The 20,923-nt window shown below is 40.6% G+C and overlaps 1 protein-coding gene across 4 annotated transcripts in view; it reads left to right on the forward strand.

The window, feature by feature from the left end:
- tasp1 (taspase, threonine aspartase, 1) overlaps positions 1–20,923 on the forward strand; it is an 81,775-nt gene that overhangs the window by 9,435 nt on the left and 51,417 nt on the right. For all 4 annotated transcript variants that reach the window (XR_013888248.1, XR_013888249.1, XM_080200009.1 and 1 more), the window contains exons 5-7: positions 4,966–5,050; positions 14,824–14,903; positions 17,439–17,545. Coding sequence is in view for 2 of the 4 variants with exons in the window: in XM_080200009.1 (XP_080056135.1) it covers positions 4,966–5,050; positions 14,824–14,903; positions 17,439–17,545 (272 nt within the window). In the remaining 2 variants the exon portion in view is untranslated. The remainder of the gene's footprint in view (positions 1–4,965; positions 5,051–14,823; positions 14,904–17,438; positions 17,546–20,923) is intronic.

A 20,923-nucleotide genomic window follows, 5' to 3' on the forward strand; every position in this document is an offset into this window, starting at 1 on the left:
GGGGCACAGGTTTAACGTACGAGGGGCAAGATTGAAAGGAGATGTATGAGGCAGATGTTTTACACGGGATGGTGGGTGCCTGGAATTTTTTGCCGGGGGAGGTAGTGGAAGCGGATATGGTAATGACTTTATGGCTTGGAGGGCCATAAGGCCTGTTCCTGTGCTGTAATTTTCTTTGTTCTTTGAACCACAGGTGAATCAATTCTTTCATATTAGCATATTTCTTCATTTGACTGATTATTGGGAGATAGAAATAGAACACAAGAAGTACAAACAGGACTTGGCCACCAAGCCCTTCAAGCCTACCCCAGCATTCACTGTGATCATGACTGATCTATGCTGGCCTCACTCCATTTCTGTGCCATTTCCCTACAGCCCACTATTCCTCAATCTATCTAATATTTATCCACCTCCATTTTGAATATTTCTAATGATCCAGCCTCCATTGTCCTGGATTTCCAGAGAATCACCACCTGTTTTAAATGATCAGCCTTTTATCTTGTAGCTACGTTCTCTTGTTTGAGACTCTCCCACTAGTGAAAACATCTCACCATCTACGCTGTCAAGCCTCTTCAGGTATTGCATATTTGAATAAGGTCACCCTTCACTCTTATAAGTTCCAAGGAATGCAAAATTGATTTAAAGCTAATTATATACAGCCTTTTTCTATTACAATCAATGTTTCTCCACCTTGTTTGAGTGTCCCGCTCTTACTTCTCACGTTATTTAGGCTAAATGCAATGATATTATTCTTGCTAAGAATCAAGAGGAAGTTGTAGCCCTGTGGGCTTTTTCTCTTCGTAATATTATACTCACCAGTGTAAAATTATTTTTCAGTCTGGACTTCTTTGAGTTAAGTAACCCACAGTTCCTAGAGAGATGATGCTTTTGTACTTCACTCGCCCTAAGTGAGGAGGGACTGCTGTGTCCAAATGTATAAGTGGGTTCGGAAAGTCGGAGGCAAATTTATGGAAGGATTTCACTGATGAGAAGTCAAAACTTAAGTAGAGAATGGGCTTCTTATGTTTTCTCTGCTCCTGAAGACGGTGATGTTTGCCATCATCAAACATCGTGACAAACTTAAAATAGCAAAAGGCAAAAATAGTATTAAACTTGGATGACGCTTTATTCAAATTTTTTTCTTTATGCATCTAAATCAAGAGTACACGGCTGCCAGCTGTGTCATGATTTTCTACCACAAGTGAACCTGACCACATAACAAATGACTGACTAAGTTATGAGTCAATCATGTTTGTGAATGTTAGAAATATAAGATGTCACAGCTGGTAGCCATGTGTGTGTTTTTTTTTAATTGGGGTTGGAAGAATAATTTGCAGTATGATTTTTATAGTGTTGCACCACCAAGCAAAGCCCTGCTCTAAGCTTTGTTTTATATTTGCTGCGGAGAAAAGAATCAAATTCAAAATTAATAATTATTATGCAATTGAACTTGTATGCTGCTGAATTTAAGATCACATTTATACTAGTTGAGCATCCATTAGGCACCTCACTAGCTCCTTCAATCATGTGCAGTCATGCCATTACACCTGTACGTAGCTATACATAGAAATGGAATAATGTTTTGTGTGGGAAACTACAAAACTTTTCATAGAATCATAGAGCGCAGAAGAGGCCCTTTGGCCTATTCAGTCCACACCAACACGTCAGAAATATGACCCACAGTGCTGAATGCTATCTGCCAAATGCTCATCCAGATACTTCTTAAAGGATGTGAGACAACCAGCCTCTACCACCCTCCCACACAATGTATTCCAAACCATCACCACCCTCTGGTTTTAAAAAAAGTTTTTGCTCACATCCCCCTTCAACCTCCTGCCCCTCAACTTGAACCTATGTCCCCTCATGACTGACCCTTCAACTAAGGGGAACAGCTGCTCCTTATCCACTCTGTCCATGTCTCAAACATACCTTCATGTTTCGTACTGATAATAGGATTCATAGCCCTAAATTCTCCCTTCAGATAGATTTGTCCAGTCCTCATGGGAAATGTTCATCTTGGAGTTCAGTTACTAGTGGTGTACCACAAGGATCTGTTTTGGGGCCACTGCTGTTTATCCTTTTTATAAATGACCTGGATGAGGGTGTAGCAGGATGGGTTAGTTAATTTGTGGATGACACTAAAGTCGGTGGAGTTGTATACAGTGCGGAAGGACATTGCAGGTTAGAGGGCCATAGATGAGCTGCAGAGCTGGGCTGAGAGGAGACAAATGGAGTTTAATGTGGAAAAGTGTGAAGTGATTCACTTTAGAAGGAGTAACAGGAATACAGAGTACTGGGCTAATGGTAAGTTACTTTGTAGCGTGGTTGAACAGAGAGATCTTGGTGTCCATGTGCATAGATCCCTGAAAGTTGGCATCTAGGTTGATAGGGTTATTAAGAAGGCATATGGTGTGTTAGCTTTTATTGGTAGAGGGATTGAGTTTCGGAGCCATGAGGTCATGTTGCAGTTGTACAAAACTCTGGTGTGGCCACACTTGGAGTATTGCGTACAGTTCTGGTCGCCGCATTATGGGAAGGATGTGGAAGCATTGGAAAGGTGCAGAGGAGATTTACCAGGATGTTGCCTGGTATGGTGGGAAGGTCTTGTGAGGAAAGGCTGAGGGACTTGAGGCTGTTTTCATTAGAGAAGAAAGTTAAGAGGTGACTTAATAGAGGCATATAAGATGATCAGAGGATTAGATAGGTGGACAGTGAGAGCCTTTTTCCTCGGATGGAGATGGCTAGCATGAGGGGACATAGCTTTAAATTGAGAGGTGATAGATATAGGACAGATGTCAGCAGTAGGTTCTTTACTCAGAGAATAGTAAGAGTGTGGAATGCCCTGTCTGCAATAGTAGTGGAATCGCCAACGTTAAGGGCATTTAAATGGTCATTGGATAAACATATGGATGATATTGGAATAGTGTAGGTTAGATGGGCTTTAGATTGGTTTCACAGAATGGCGCAACATTGAGGGCTGAAGGGCCTATATTGCGCTCTTATGTTCTATGTTCTCTAAAACCAGTAATTGCTTTCATGTACTGTCATGTTGCCGATTATCTATCTTGTGGGTCCATTTCCCTATTAATAGATTAAAAGTTGCCTAATTTTTAATTTCAGTCTTTGACATGTTTAACTTTAGTGCTGTGTCCCCTGATTGAATGCTATTCATAACAGGAATTTTCCCTAATCCAAGTTCTCCATACCTATTCTCAATTAGTATCCATAGCCTGATTTTAATAATGAATGATTTGATAAATACTTTTAAATGTGATCTCGAAACCTTTGGTGTTGATCACCTACAAATAGGAGCTAGCCTTGAAACAACGTGTCCAGTACATAATAAAACTGTACAAGTATCTATTGAAAAGATGAATAAACATCAGGCAATTAGTTTTGAGATTCAGTTAACCAATTAAAAGCCTGCAGTCTTCACTTTTTTTGAACATTGACATCTTGACCCTCCAAGAGATTACCATGTTTTGCATTTTCATAACAAATTATTTACCCTTTTGACAGTGTGCAGGATCAGTCAGATTGTAACTCTCATGGGCAAGCCAGCAGAGCCCATTTTGAAACCAACATCTATATCCTTTTTGAGCATTTGCTACAGAAGCAGTTTATGTTTCTTTTCCGGAATTGTGGGCAAGTGACTTCCTTCCCCAAAGAGAGGTAGAGGCAAGGTCATTGAATATTTTCAAGGCAAAGTTAGATTAATTCTTCATGAACAACGGAATCTAAAGGGTATTCTGGGTAGGAAAGTCAGATCAGAATCAGACCGCAATTTTATCAAATGGTGGAAAAGCTTGAGGAGTCAGATGGCCTACTCCTAATTTGCATATTCATACATATCTATGTTCTATTTATGCTCTTCCCAAATCTGCAGTTGAGATTTTTAACCAAAGTAGTTTTGAGCATACACGGCTTTTGCTGTCCCATTATATTTATGTATTCTTATACAAAGAACCCTGATGTGTTTTGTGTGTTATTCTCTACAAATGTACTTTTTGAAAATTCCTGTCGTAAGAAATAAAGCATCAGTTGTTTTGAGGCTTGTTGAAGAATATGTGCTAAAACAGAGATGGCCTTTAAATTATGAGTGGCACGGTAGCACAGTGGTTAGCACTGCTGCTTCACAGCTCCAGGGTCCTGGGTTCGATTCCCAGTTCAGGTCACTGTTTGTGTGGAGTTTGCACGTTCTCCTCATGTCTGCATGGGCTCCCTCCGGGTGCTCCAGTTTCCTCCCACAGTCCAAAGATGTGCAGGTTAGGTTGATTGGCCATGCTAAGAAATTGCCCCTTAGTGTCCAGGGATGCGCAGGTTGGAGGGATTAGTGGGTATAATATGTAAGGATATGGGTGTAGGGCCTGGATGGGATTGTGTTCGGTGCAGACTCGATGGGCCGAAGGGCCTCTTTCTGCACTGTAGGTTTCTATGATTCTATTATTAATTCTGAAGAAGCTTTTTTAAGCTAGCTGAGTGAGTGGTGGAAGTTGGTTTCTGGTAAAATGCACTATTGCGCAACAATTATTGACATCCGTAGTTATTATTTTATTGGTTAATTGCTCTTCCCCATTTCACAAATCCCCTTTGAAATACAAAGAACACAGCAAGATGTTAGGAAAAAAGATTTGTGTTTATGTAGTGTCTTTCACAAACTCAGTATGTTGCAGAGCCCTTAGAACATAGAACAGTACAGCACAAGAACAAGCCCTTCAGCCCCCAATTTTGTGCCAAACATGACATCAAATTAAACTAATCCCTTCTAGCTACCGTTGGTCCATATCCCTGTATTCTTTGCATGTTCATGTGCTTATCTAAAAGCCAATTAGAGCTTTTGTGGTACAATGAAGTACAGCAAGCAAACAAAAAGGTAATATATTAATCTGCCTGGGATTTATTGAATACCATGCTCAACATTTTGAGGGGTGCTGTGGATAAAACTTTAACTAATTTTACTTTCAGGGATCAAGAATCCAATCTTAGTTGCAAATAAACTGTTAAGTGAAGCTCAGAAGGGGAAGCTCTCTGCTGGCAGAATTCCTCCTTGGTAATTTTTTTTCCTATTATTTGTACCTTATGTTTATAATGCACCATAGTTTCTGAATTTGTGCATGACCACAACATTTGATGTATTTATAACTGCATATTTATAAAATTAACATTATTTTCCTCAATGGTTTATGCAATCCATGTATGTACACCTGTCTGAAGAGAATTCTTGATATTTTCTTGCTTACTGTGCTAACTAAGAAACATTATCTTCTAATACTGTTGTAATTGGGAAACAAAATTATCTGTCCTACGTTAAGAAATAACCACTTTTGGGATCTGTGTTGTCTAATCAGGGTGGTTAGCACTGCTGCCTCACAGCACCAGGGACCTGGGTTCAATTCTGGCCTTGGGTCACTGTCTGTATGACATTTGTACGTTCTCCTACCAATCGGGTTAGGTGGATTGGCCACAGTAAATTGCTCCTTCAGTGTCAGGGGAAATACATGGGGTTATGGGCATGTTTCCCGTCTGCGTGGATTTCCTCTCACAGTCCTAAAAATCTGCGGGTTTGGTTGATTGACCATGCTAAATTGATCCTAGTATCAGGGGGATTAGCAGGGTAAATATGTGGGGCCTGGGTGGGATTGTGGTTGGTGCAGGCTCGATGGGCTAAATGGCCTCCTTCTGTACCGCAGGGATTCATGTTTAGGTGTGCACATCACCAACAATCTGTCTGGCCCCTCTATGCCAACACTATAGTTAAGAAAGCCCACCAATGCCTCTACTACCTCAGAAGACTAAGGAACTTTGGCACGGCAGCTACGACTCTCACCAACTTTTACAGATGCATCATAGAAAGCATTCTTTCCAGTTGTATCACAGCTTGGTATGGCTCCTGCTTTGCCCAAGACCGCAAGAAACTACAAAAGGTCATGAATATAGCCCAGTCCATCATGCAAACCAGCCTCCCATCTATTGAATCTGTCTACACTTCCCGCTGTCTTGGCAAAGCAGCCAGCATAATTAAGGAAACCACGCACTCTGGAATTCTCTGTTTCACCTTCTTCCGTTGGGAAAAATATACAAAAGCCTGAGTTCATGTACCAACTGAGTCGAGAACAGGTTCTTCCATGCTGCTATCAGATTTTTTGAATGGACTTACCTTGCATTAAGTTGATCTTTCTCCACACCCTAGCTATTCACTTGTTTCCTTCACTATGAATGAAATGCTTTGTCTGTATAGCATGCAAGAATGTATGCTAATACGTGCGACAATAATAAATCAGATAACATAAGAACATAAGAAATAGGAGCAGGAGTAGGCCATCTGGCCCTTCGAGCCTGCCCCGCCATTCAATAAGATCATGGCTGATCTGTCGTGGCTCAGTTCCACTTTCCCGCCCTCTCCCCATAACCCTTAATCCCCTCTCTTATCAAAAACCCATCAACCCGCTTCTTAAAAATATTTAGCGAGGCAGCCTCCACCACTTCAACGGGCAGAGAATTCCAGAGATTCACCACCCTTTGAGTGAAGAAGTTCCTCCTCAACTCCGTTCTGAACCGCCCCCCCTTTATCTTGAGGCTGTGCCCCCTAGTCCTACTGTCTTTTTTGAGCGGGAAGAGTCTTTCCACCTCTATCCTATCCATCCCATTCATCATCTTATACGTCTCAATGAGATCTCCCCTCATTCTTCTAAACTCTAACGAGTACAAGCCTAGTTTATTCAGCCTCTCCTCATAGCTCAACCCCCTCAACTCTGGTATCAGCCTAGTAAACCTCCTCTGCACTCCCTCCAGGGCCAAAATATCCTTGCGCAGGTGCGGCGCCCAAAACTGCACACAGTACTCCAGCTGCGGCCTCACCAATGCCCTATACAGCTGCAGCAAGACCTCCCTACTTTTATATTCAATCCCCCTCGCTATGAAGGCCAGCATCCCATTCGCCTTCCTGACCACCTGCTGCACTTGCAGGCTGGGTTTTTGCGACTCATGCACAAGGACCCCGAGGTCCCTCTGCACCGTCGCCTGCTGCAGTTTTTCGCCACGTAAGTAATAGTCCTTCCTACCATTCTTCCTACCAAAGTGGACCACCTCACACTTGCCAACATTAAATTCCATTTGCCATTTCCTGGCCCATTCGCCCAGCCTATCTAGATCCTTCTGCAGACTCTCCACACCCTCCGCACAATTTGCCTTTCCCCCAATCTTGGTGTCATCAGCAAATTTCGACACCCTACACTCGGTTCCCTCCTCCAGATCATCTATATAAATGGTAAATAGCTGAGGCCCCAGCACCGACCCCTGGGGCACCCCACTAGTCACCAACCGCCAATCCGAATAGCACCCATTGACCCCCACTCTCTGCCTCCTATTTGACAACCAATCCTCTATCCACGCTAACACCCTACCCCCAACTCCATGTCCTCTGACCTTCTGCAGTAACCTCTTGTGAGGTACCTTATCAAACGCCTTCTGAAAATCCAGAAAGACCACATCCACCGGCTCTCCTCTATCCACCGCCCTAGACACATCCTCATAGAACTCCAGTAAATTTGTCAGACACGACTTCCCTTTAATGAAACCGTGTTGCGTCTGCCCTATCAAGCAATTCCCTTCAAGATGCCTCGCAATTTCCTCCTTAATGACGGATTCTAACATTTTACCTACCACAGACGTTAAACTAACCGGCCTGTAATTCCCCGCCTTTTGCCTGGCACCCTTCTTAAACAACGGCGTAACATTAGCCGTTTTCCAATCCTCCGGCACTTCCCCGGAATCCAGCGACGTCTGGAAAATAACCACCAAGGCATCCACTATCACCTCCGCCATTTCTTTCAGAACCCTCGGATGCATTCCATCCGGTCCTGGGGACTTGTCCACAATCAGCCCCTCCAGTCTGTCGCGCACCACCTCTCTAGTAACAGTAATGTCATTAAGACCCTCCAGTCTTACCACCTTTCCATCGCTAACACCCGGCAAATTATTCACGTCCTCCTCCGTGAAGACAGAAACAAAAAAGTTATTCAAGACCTTAGCCATATCCCCATCCCCTACCACTAGGTCCCCTTTCTCATCCGCTAAGGGACCAACGTTCACCCTAGCCAGCCTCTTCCTTTTTATATATTTATAAAAACTCTTGCTATCCTTTTTTATATTAAGCGCTAGCCCAGCTTCATAGCTTCTTCTACCCTCCTTTATCAACTTTTTTGTCAATCTTTGTTGACATTTAAACCTTTCCCAATCCTCTTCTCGCCCACTGCTCTTAGCTACTCTAAATTCCTCCGCTTTTAATTTAACACTTTCCTTCACCTCCTTCGTTATCCACGGCTTATTACCTCTCTTCCTACTGTCCTTTTTAACCATCGGAATAAATTTCTGCTGAGCACCAAGAAAGATCTCCTTAAAGATCCTCCACTGCTCCTCAGCAGACCTACCTTCCAACGCGCTCCCCCAGTCCACATTCGCCAATTCTTCTCTCATCCTACCATACTCCCCTCTATTCAAACAAAGGACACGTGTCCGGGAACCCACTTTCTCCTCCTCCATCTGCAACAGAAACTCCACCATACAATGATCACTCTCTCCAAGAGGATCCTTCACCTCAAGGTCCCTAATTCTACCCGCCTCATTACATAGCACCAGATCCAGATATAGTAAAACATCCCAAGGTCTTCTATGGAAAAGGGGATAGGTGGGGAATTATCAAACAAAATTTGACACATGGGCACAGAGGAGACATTGGAACAGGTGACCAAAAGTTTGGTTAATAAGCTAGGTTTTAAGGTGGATCTCAGAGGAGAGAGAGTGTACTATATTTGTTTCATTCTAATTTTCAACCAATTCATCCTATAAGAAATGACTGTCTGCATCAGAGAACTCCCTGTAGGCATGTTATCATCTACTGAGGATTTCTGACAACATGAGAGCAGAATATTATGTAAGCCTTGGGAATATATTAATTCATTCCTCCTTAAGAAAGGGTATAATTGCATTAGAAGCAGTTCACAGAAGTTTTGTTCTACCAATTCCTGGGGTGAAGGGTTATCTTTTGTTTGGACAGTTTGGGCCTATATCCATTGGAGTGAGAAGAATGAAAGGTGATCTTATTGAAACATATAAGATCCTGATTGGGCTGGACAGGGTCAATGTTTCCCCCTGAGAGAGACTGGAACTAAGGGACACAGAGTAAAAATAATGGGTCTCCCATTTAAGAGGGAAATGAGGGGAATTTCTTTCTATGAGGGTCATATGCCAGTGGAATTTTCTTTCCCCAGAGAGCAGTGTTGGCAAGGATATTGAATACTTTTTAAGGCCGAGTTAGATTCTTGATTCAACAAGGGAGTCAGAAGGTATAGGGGGTGGACAGGAAAATGAGTCGAGGCCACGATTAGGTCAGCATTAATCTTATCAAATTGAGGAGTGTGTTTAAGGGACTGCATGGCCTACTGTAGATCTTAATTTATATGTTTGCATATCACCAACCCCAGCAAATCACAGAATACTGGACCAAGGGAGAACTAACTCAATTCGGCATCTCACATGTACCATGATTTCCATCCAGTTTAGTTAGTTAAGTGCTCGCAGGCCTGTAGCCAGATGGCCACGCTTCATACATTCTCAGTGTATTCCAGTATCAGTTCTTCTGGGTCAGTGCATACAGGCCACCAAAGCTGTGGCTGCCTTCCCGTACCACTAAACTCAACTCTACGTTCATTCTGTTTACTGCTGGAGCAAGGAATCCCCACGACTTGCAGGCATAAGTAATTTATTCTGCCAACAAGCCTAGCACCTTCTGATACTGCCTTCTTTTTAAAACGTGGGCAGAGAAGCTCTGGGCAAAAACAAATCTATGGAAGTTGTCAAACTGCTCCAGATTGTATTGAAGGAACAAGCTAGTTTCCTGCATGCTGATGTCCTTGCGTTCAGAGGTTTATCTTGTTTCCATTGACTCCTGAAAGTATTGTGAACCTGGTACCCACAGATATTTCTCCTCCTGCTCCACATGGTGCAACCTACACAATGGTGTTTATTGGATGTAGATTTTTATTAAATTTAAAACGGCATGCAGTATTTTGTGGAGCAAAGATTAAATTAGTTGGGCAAAAGGAGTGGATATGTGATATATTGTAAATTAGGAATCATGCATGGATTCGAAAGTTGGCATTTAATCTTGAACATACATTGTCCTGATCTATATGTTGGTTCACAGTGATTTTTGCTTAGTAATGTCAAACCTTTTCATGCCTCGGATTTAAACTGGGATAGAAATACAAGCAGTAGAGAAGCTGTGATGAGCAATAGAAATACCTGTGAACCCGTTAATAGTTTGTCTGAACCCACTGAGCAAAGATTTTGCGATGACAGCAGTATCTACTTTTCCTAATATAGTTGAATCAGTGTAGACTCCTAACACCCCCTTCCTGAAACCGTCCTGCCATGCCACATCTCTTCCCATTTTCAGAAACTTTTGTAAAATCTACTTGCCTTCTATCATTTTCCCTAACCTACCTCATAATTCCTGCTTGGCATCTGAGTTTCATCCCTTTTTAAAATGATGTGTGATGTTTTACCTTGGTTAAGGATGCTAAATAAATGCCTGTTGATAGTCAGCAGATTTCTGTGAAAAGCTTTAAGCTTGTTTGTGTTTCCCACAGAACACCATTAATGATTTGTGGTAAAACAATGGGTGGAATTCTTCTAAGTCCCCACTGGCAGGTTCAATGGTGGCTTGGAGGGGAGAATATGGCAGGAGGTCCATAAAATTAGTTTCACACTGGCGTGGATTTACAGTGTGATCTTCTGCTGATGCCCACCAAGGCAGGTCCAAAAAACAACCTGACTCTGGCATCAACATCACTGTTTCTTAATGGAGAAGAAAACACAATTGTGTTTTATTTTTCTGTCGAAATGCACTTCTTCATGAAATGTTTTGCCTATGTAAATGTGCAAATTAATTTTAGTGGAAATCTGAAGTGTCATATAACCAGCACTGGGTGCTTTTTTTTTGAGCTCTGAGAGGAACCTCTACCCCTTTCTCCTTTCTCCACTAACTGAAGTGTACTTGATATCTAGGGCTGTCAACAGCTGGTGGACAATTCAGGCCTTGCTTTTCAGATGAAAAGGATACACATGTAGGGATGAGAAAAGTGCATTTAGCTTAATCAACTGTCCTCAACACTTTATAACACTAGGCTCTTTTTATTCAAAATTGTGTTCCTATACTGCAAATTTTCCTTTTTATTCTGCAGAATTGTCCTAAAGTTCAATTTGTTTTTTTTTAAGAAAGGCAATTTTTGCTTGCATGAGGCTGCTATTGTACAACATGCCACTTGCAAATAACCACATCTTATTTTAGCTGCTTTAGATGTGTCCTGTTGCATGAAACAGCCTAGCGTGCAAACATTGTGTTTGTGTCAAGCTGTTGACGAATAAATATGGTAGCTTGGTTTCATTTTCAAATTAAGAGCAGATTTGTAACAGAGAGTGCAGGTTAGTGGAAGTTGGAATTCTGAATGCGAACTGAAGTGTCCATGTTGAAAAATTAGATATTTGCAAAATCTTAACGCTTTGAAAATTGTAAAACTGTACAATTTGCATGAATTGAGTAAAGCACCCAATTTAACTGATTGCAATGAATATCAAAAGAATATATGTCCATGAGTCATTTTTATATCAGTTACAAGCTTACAGAAGAGACAGTTTAAAGTATGTAATATCACTGGAGTGATATGTGTGGTTATTTATAGATATATTGGATGTAAATCTCAAACAATTAGCAATTGCAGTGAGGTAAAATCAGTACTTTGAAGAAAAGTGGATTGTACTGTAGTGGATATTTGGTTCAGCAGGTATACCATGTTAGGTTCATTATTGATTAAAACTTTCCTAATTGACACCAGCCCTGGGTATAAAAATATTCTTAAAATCCTGGACCATTTTTCTATGCCTGACTCACCAAACATTTCTCAGTTTTCCATCACGTTGACCTTAACTAACTTGTTTGTTGGAAGATTCTGACAACAAAGACTTTTATGGCTGAGGAGAGACCACTGTTTCTGTTTTTATCCTGAGGGCAGAAGCAAGTCTGTTGTAGACCAAAAAACGCTTCCAACAGTTCAAGTAGGGAGCACCTGCTCACTTGCCAGTAGAGAAGATGTCAAAGTTGTTCAAATTCACAAAAGACATCCTTTAACCTCAGTCACCAATTTGTACTATCTGAATTATTGCTGTAAAACTCACTTGACTAGAAGGGACAGAGAGGCTTAGTCCCCAGTGCTCATGCCATTATTGCAAGTCTTGGATTTGTCTTAAGTTGAAACTAGGTGTAATAGGTGGAAGGTGCTGTAACAATTAAGTTCTCCATCAACACCAGAACACTCTGTGGAAGAAGAATTGAGAGACTGCTTCCTCTCAGAATTTCTCAAAGTTCCTTCAATGCTATATCTTCAGCTATTGAGAATCTTTTTTGTTTGTTTTTACAGCTTGTTAAGTTGCCACACTTACTGGCTATTTCATTGGCTTCAGTGGAACTGACCTAGAAGTGCCAGTCTCGATCTCGTCAGCAGGAGAAGCCAGGGCAATCTTGGTATCTGATCCATTTTTGCAATTTTCATTCAACTGACTTGTCCAAGATCAGTGAATAGTTTACTAATTTCATTGTAGACTTACCTTTTCTCCTTTGAAGAGGATCATAGTGAGAGGCCCTCAAACTTTGGCTTTGAATCACATTCCCTTTTGAACATGGTTAGATGCTTCTTAAAAGGAGACATGTCTGACAGATGGGTGCATGCACATCAGCAGAACGATACCAGGGCTGAAAGAGTTAAATTGAGAACTGGCAGTAGCCTTATTTTCCCTTGACTGTAGAAGGCTAGGGGATGATCTAACTGAGATATTAGATGAGTAAAGGATTTGATGGGATAAATAGAAATTTCCTTTGGGACTACCCCGAACAAGGCTGCAAAATGTTAAAATTATAGCTCGACTTTGAGCTGATAGCAGCACAATACAACAGCTAGAAATGTGGCACTCTCCTTTGCCCTTCCCTTAAAGATATTGAGGTTATGTCAAAAGAAAATTTCAAAATTGAGATCTAAAGTCTTTTTTTTTGAGACGTGAAACCAAGGTGGGTAAGTAGAGTTGAGATATAGTTCAGCCCTAGTTCAATCGCATGGGAAAATAGGCTCAAGGGGCGAAACATTCTACTTCTGTTAGTATGGCCCATACAACTACAGGCCCATTAGCTGAATATTAGTAAGCAGTAATATAATGAAAATTACTCCAAACCAGAGCAACAGTTTTATTATAATATTTTGATGAACATCAGCATGGATTAGAAAGGAAAGGAGCTGCCTTTTAATGTCATTCCCCTCACTTGCATTTTGCTAAACTCACAATCTCACAATTCTCCCAATTTTTCTCCAGCGAAAACAGTTTTATTCCCATTAGCTTCTGCACCATCACCCCTCTCCTAGTCTTTCTTTCATCCTGAGATCTCTGCCGCCGTAGACTCAAATTTGTGCTTGTGTGCTGTTTTGATGACCTTTGTTCCCAACAAATTAATCACAACCTCTTCATTCCAGTGATCCCCCCCCATCTTCATGTTTTCAGGTCAGGTTCATCCAAACTTGGGCATACATGGTACACAATTGATCTTGCTAAAAATCAATTGCAAATTTGGCAAATACATATCAAGTATTATCACGCAGTCCGTTGCCCACATCAAGAGCTACTAAAGGTTCCTCTTGTGTACTGAGGAATTCTTAATTTTTCAGTGTCATAGCCACTTCATCGTCATCAAATTGTTTAATTCCACTTCAACATCAACTACCTCTTCATTGTCTAAACCTTTATTTATGCTTCTGTCACATCCAGACAATTATCCTTGCTCTGTTTTCCACAAATCCTTAACTTGTCTAAAACATAGTTGCTTGCATTGTGTTTTGGATTAAGTTGACACACTGCCTCTGTCTTTGTTAATCTGTTATATTTTCACATCTTGCATCTTTCTTCCTCTGCAAATACTCCCAACTTGATATCTCTGCCCACCACCTTCAGTTCCTGGCCTGTGTATTTCCCCCTACCCACCATACTACAGTTGGAGCCATTTCCCTAAATTGTCCTGTCTTTCTACTAAGCGCATTTAAAAACTTCCATGAGACCCACCTCAATCATTGCTTCCAGGGTTTGATGTGTTCTCCTTGTTATTCTTTTGTAAAGTACCTTTGTATGTTTTGTGATACCTTCTCCAATCCTTTGTTAAAGTTCCTACAGTTGGTGAAGGAGGAGACCAGAAGTCAATTTTAGATTTCTGCACAAAATGGGCCATTACAAATGTTCCTAACTCTACAACCCACCACCACCATCAATAAGTGTCTCTTTGTTCTTGTTAAAAAGAATATAAAAAAAAACAAATGACAGTTCCTTTAGGAGTACTTTCCTATTATTGGAACAAAATTGCGACGGGAAGCTTAACAAATTAAAATGACAATCCAATTGTTGATGATGACCTGTGGTGCCCACCAGTTGCAGAAGGCCTCGAGTTTTTCGGTGGGCATGGCTTGCTCCCTCTCCAGGGACACCTGGCATGGATGTAACCACAGAAGAGAAATAGGCAGTCGACCTAATAACCGTCTTAACTGCCCGTTGCCTGGACCTCTTTGATATCAACGTGCTCGGGTTATTGCTCAATGAGTGACCACAACCTGAAGGCATAACCTTAGTTTATACAATTAGCATCATTATCTTTTAATTACCTGTAAGGTATATGTGTATTGTATATGAATGTTGTTTTTTGAAATTACCAATTACTTTCTCCTTTTGTTTTAGTTTTTTAGTAGGCGAAGGGGCTTACAAATGGGCAGTAGATCATGGAATTGTACCTTGTCCTCCTGACGTAATGGCAACAAGTAAGGAGTTTTCAGCTTTGCTTTTCTATCCTTTAGAAAAATTGCCAGAATTGTTTATTCATCAAAATATAAAATTATTTTTTACAAAAAACCTTGCACTTACATTTGCTACATAGACTGTACAATTCTGCACGTTAAAGTTAGTGGCCAGCTTTTTAAAAAGTTAATTTATGGGAAGGAAAAGTGTTTTATTTTAAGAATCTTTGAAGATAACCTGGTTCCTAAGCTCTGCTCATATTGTCTTTAGGAGATTTTGGTGCATTGAAGCTGTCTAATGAGAATTTTCTACATTTAATCCATTGCTTTTTATTATTGGTGAATGATTGAGAATAGTGTTCTGACACCTGTCTTGATTGTTGATGCTTATTCGGTATAAATTAACAAAATGGTGCCTGGCCTACGTAATGCAATTTGTGGGGCAAACTGTGCAGGAGGGAAGAGCAGAGTGTGGAAGTGCAGAGGTCATAGGGGATTTGATAGTTGGGGAGAGATGGGCATTTCTGTAACCTCTGGCACCAGACTTGCTTCCTGATACCTGGCTATAGGATGTCATTTGGGAGAGTGCAGAATCTTTGAGAGGGTGGTGGTAACAGCCAGAAGTTGTGCTGTATGTGGGAATAATGAAATGGGCATGAAAAGGCTGAGGAGCAGCAAGTAGCATTTCAGGAGCTGGAGTGGAAGTTAAAAAGCTGGACCTCCAACATTGTTCCCATTATCACATACTAATGTGCATTGGGATAGTCGGATAAAACAAGTAGATGCAAGGCTATAAAATAATAAATAATGCAGGAGGTATAGCTTCAGATTTCGAGTATTGTGGCCAATTCTGGAATAGGAAGCTCCTGTAGAGGGTGGATGGGCTGCACTTCGACAAAGCCCAAGGATGTGCAAGTTAGGTGGATTGGCCATGCCACATTGTTCCATGGTATCCGAAGATGTGTGGCTTAGGTGGATTAGCCAGGGTAAATACACAGAATTATGGGGATAGGTGGGGGAATAGGCCTGGGTAAGATGCCTTTCAGAGTCAGTGCCAACACAATGGGCTGAATGGCATATAGGATTCTATGAAAGCTGAAATCAATATTTTTGTGGGGTGTGAGATGGAGGAGCAAGTTTAAATTAATTTGGCAAGGAAATGGAAAGATTAAGGGAAGAGAAAAGTTGTACACGGGAGGAGGACAAGCAGCTGGCACTGGAGTAGAGAATAGTTCAGAAATGGCAGTATAAGTTGGATTTGGAGTGGATGTACATAAACGAGCAAATAGTGGTAAATAGGGCTAATGAGCTGCAGATACAAATTGCCATGTGGAATTTCAAAGTGCCAAAAAAGGACATCCCTTTCAAAGAAGGGAACAATTATAAACTTAATGGCTACAAAGTATTGAAGAAAGACAAGGAGGGGGTTGACAATATTGTTGAAGAAACTTCCAACAGCACTAGCTGAGGACCAAGGACAGAGTCCATTTGGTTACAATTAAGAAATTATTCTCCCAATGTGTATACAATCGATCTCTATGTCGTAGGAAAGAAATGCTTGTGAAATTTACAAACTGCACGTATTTTTCAGAGACTTAACTATGTAATGGATCAGAATAGAAGTGTAGAATTTTAAAGCATAGGAAGGAAATGATTTGTAGCATTGTGTTTGTGGCAATCCTCCAATAGACCTCTGCACATTGATGCCAATCCTCTGCCTATCCCAACAGTTTAAATGTTAAGAATGAGGATTGCAGATTTTGTGTTCTCTAGCTGTTTAAATCAGGTAGATTTAAAGAACTGCTTGGTGCCCTCTAAGCTCCTTGAGAAGTGTGTAAGCTATGTTTAACACTACGCTGAGTTTAAACTCCATGCAATGCTAAATAGAAATGATGGCACGTGACACTGCTGTACTACAGAATTGGATAGGACCCTATTCTTAAATTCAAACAGCAAGTTTTGCTTCATGATAAGTTTAAGAAATTGTTCAGTTACTTTTGGGTATAGAACAATAATATTGTCTCAAATGTGGAGCAAAAGCTTCAGGCTGCGTTTAGATTTGGTAGCCTAAAGCAGGTGATGATGAATCAGCAATTTTTTTGCACCCTGCTAGTTTTGCTTTTAAAAGATTGCACATAGAACAGGCAGATTCCTTAGCTGGATAGTTACCAGAAGCAGGAACCCTAATCACATATATGAAAAAGAGTTAGATGTCATTTTCTCTTTCTTTTCTTTCCTTGCACTACTGTCCTAGCCAAGGTTGTCTATCTAAGCATTCAGTAGGTATAAAACAAGCTCTCTTTACAATGTATGACTCAGTCTCGCATCAAGTACTGAGTTAACTGACCCAACAATGTATGAGAGAAACACTGCTAAATCTTTGAACTCCTTTAAGGCTCATTTGGAATCTTTCATACGTTTCTTTGGTTGGTTCATTGCTACTAAAAAAAACTCAACCAAGTACAAAACTTCACTTCCATTTGTCAGTTATTGTAGGCTTTTGTGAGTAACTGTTTTTGGCATATTCCATCAATAGTGTCTTTTTTAAATCCTATTTAGAGTTCAGCTTATCTGCATTTAGGAAAAACAGACGAAAGCTGGAGCTTGCAGAGAAGGTGGAAACAGAAATGATTCAGACCAAGAAGAGGAGAGAAGTGTCTGAAAACGTTAGTGCTTTTTTTTTAAACCCTAAGTAATCGTGTAAAAAAAATTTTTAAAAAACCCACTATGGATATAAAACTGGAGGTCTTTCTGAAACGTTCGACAGGAGTTTATAGATTGTAAGATTTCCTGCCCTTAAGTTACGTCTTGAGGAGTCAGGGCAGGTGGGCATCCACAGCCTCACCCACTCCACATAAAATTATAGAAAGGATAAGGGTGGTGGGAAGGGAATTCTGGGGGCCCTTCACTTATAAACCCACTGGCAAGATCCATAAAATTCTGTCTATCGTTTTGAACCAGCTATTTGAGGAAGGCGCACTTAAGCCAGAAATTTCTACTGATAGTAAAAATACGTGGAAAACAACAGAAGCAGGTTCAGTCCACAAATGATTTAGTTTTTTGATGAAAGTCTTGGGCAAAACCTCACAGTGATGCAACACATGGGCAGTGTGAATCATTTATCAAGTCTGAATGCGAGTTCCAGAAATGGAAGTGAGTTAAAGATGTTGGAAAAAGCCTACAGTGTATACTCTGACCCAAAAGAACTCTGAAGGCATGTTAGTCTATCCAGTTCAAAGGCAAATTGATAGATGTTTGGATTCCGTGCTAATAAGCATGTCAGCTGTCAACCAGAATTTGCTAATGGTTTAAACCATGCATGTTTTGAACTTCTCCGAACAAAACACCATTGATAATCCAGCCATTTAGGGTGCACTGCGTGCAAACTTGTACTTTGATATTTGCTGGAAATTAAAGCTGCTCCAGCCTGATTGTCATAGTTTGGAATCTTCCCATTATCCTTCAAAGGGCCCATAATTTGATTAGGAGCTAGAACCAAAAAACTCTTTACCCTGGCCAGCTCCAGATCAAAGCACCTGCTTGGAACTTGAAGACAGCTAGGCTTCAGCTTCTATTTTGAATTTTAGTAAGGAAGCACAGACTCTGTCTTAACCCGAATTATTTCTAAAATATGCAAACCTTATTTGTAGCTGAATTTGATTTACGTTCATAAACATCAGGATTGCACCAGCGTGAGACTTATTTTTTGTCTGGCTCCGCTGAATTTACATTTCTGTTTAGTTCATACGACAACATGATTCTGATAAGTGCCAAATATAACTATAGTGCACTGTTCTTTTGGTGGTAATCTATCAGTGTTGTCTTTGTAGCCAAATAGGGATCACTTGAGGCTGATGCACTGATGCAAAGAACTGTGTTTTGGAAACAGTTTTGAAATGTACCACCTGCTCAATAAGACTCCAGTGTCTGTATCAAAAGAATATATTACCACCATCAGACAGAAAAAAACAGTTCAGACCAGCTTTCTTATTTTATTTTCTCATTTTATCAGTGCTCCACCTTATACAAGATCAGTTCAGACCAGTATTCTCATTTCCCCATTTTACTGTTTTTGTTTCTTTTTTGGGAGTGGGAATTCAAGATTTGAATGTTTTACTGCTTTTGAAGATCAATTGCTTTTATGTAGAAATTTTATGTAGGAGCGGCACAGTGGCAAACACTGCTGCCTCATAGCGTCACGGACCCGGGCTCGATTCCCGGTTTGGGTGACTGTTTGTGCGGGGTCTGTACATTCTCCTCATTTCTGCATGAGTTTCCTCCTGGCGCTGTGGTTTCCTTCCACAGTCTGATAGAAGTGCTGATTGGGTGCATTGGCCATGCTAAATTCTCCCTCAGTGTACCCGAACAGCTGCCGGAGTGTGGCAACTAGGATATTTGTTGCAGTGTTAATGTAAGCCTACTTGCGACATTAATAAATAAACTTTTATTTTGTTTTAAATACTTTTTTTTTCTTGACAAGCAAGGATAGTTTTACTGCTGTTTGTAACTGAGCCGGTAGCAGTCGTTCGTTTCTTACTTAATGAAGGGTCGGTTGATAACAACAGTGGTAAAAGTACTGAGATAAATCCTAGCATCCTTAAGCTCGGGAGTAGACAGATCAGTTAGTGATGCTGCTTAGAATGCCTTTGCTGGCAAACGTTTATGTACAGATCCTGGCTCAGGCTTGGTTGTGTTATCTCAGCTGTTGAATGCCATTTGTTATCCAAGTTCAGCAGCATGACCAACATGACCCAGTGCTTCCTCCAAAGAGCATTGGACTAATTAAAACCACCTGAAAATTCACACTTAACCTTTATCCATCTCCATTGTGGATGTGTGTATGGAACTGCTGGCTATGATCTTTCTGAAATTTTCAAATCATTAAAAAAAAATAGATTAAAGATGAGCTGATTTTCTGCTGTGTTTCTGGTGGATGAATCACTGCTCAGAGTCACTGGTTGACTTGTGGTGAGACAGTGGCATAGTGGTATTGTCACTGGACTAGTAATCCAGTCCCAATGTAATGCTCTGAGGACCCAGGATCGAATTCAATTAAAAATCTGAAATTAAAAGTTGAATGATGACCTCAAAACCATTGTCAATTGTTGTTAAAAACCCAGCTGGTTCACTCATGTCCTTTAAGGGAAGGAAATCTGCCATCCTTAAATGGTCTGGCCAGCATGTGACTCCAGATCCAATGTGGTTGACTCTCAGCTGCCTCTGAAATGGCCCAGCGAGTCACTGAGTTCAGAGGCAATTAGGGCTTGGGCAATAAATGCTGGCCCAGCTAGTGGTGCCTAAATCCCATGAATAAATGAAAAGCACTCAGATGGGGATTAAAGAAAAGGTGGATGAGTCTGCTGAAATGTTCATGAGACCCTCCCAGATAGACAGTGAAGTTAGTGTTTTAAACTTTTTAATCAAGGTAAGCAATGTCACCCATACCCATACAGGTAGATTTATTCTTTCACGTCCTGTCTGTGTGCTGGCAAATAAATATTCTCAGCTCTTTACTGTTTATTTCTTTTTAGGCATGAATTTTTATAGCAATGATTAAAAATAAATGGCATTATATAAAACTTAAACTGCTTTGGATCTTTTCTACATTAGCGCCCTATATTCATTTAGTTTCCAAACTTTTGTTCATAAACTTTCTCCATGATCCAATCCTTTAATCTTCAAGCTCATGATTTGCAAATGTAAGCTTAAAAATATACAGCCATGTAAAATGTTAAAAGCATTGCAAAATACCAAGTCTTACTTCTGATCATCTACAACTCCCTGGCCTTCTCTTCAGTTCAGTCTCTGTTCAATTCTTTTGCTACATTTATTGCCTGTAATTATAGGACATAAGTAGTATATAGCATAAACATATTTGCTTTTGAAGTTACTTCAGAAAATTTTGGCAAACTTATGATATGCCTAGAATTTGTTTTTTTTTAAGTACGAATTATCTAACAAATAGTTTCCTTGAGGCAAGGGGATTTTTTTTCAATTTAAAGAAGAATCCAGAAGCGTTTCAGATATTTGCATGGGGTAGCTTT

Source organism: Carcharhinus amblyrhynchos, chromosome 12 (assembly GCF_965287045.1).
Source record: "Carcharhinus amblyrhynchos chromosome 12, sCarAmb.v2.hapA, whole genome shotgun sequence".
Lineage (NCBI taxonomy): Eukaryota > Metazoa > Chordata > Chondrichthyes > Carcharhiniformes > Carcharhinidae > Carcharhinus > Carcharhinus amblyrhynchos.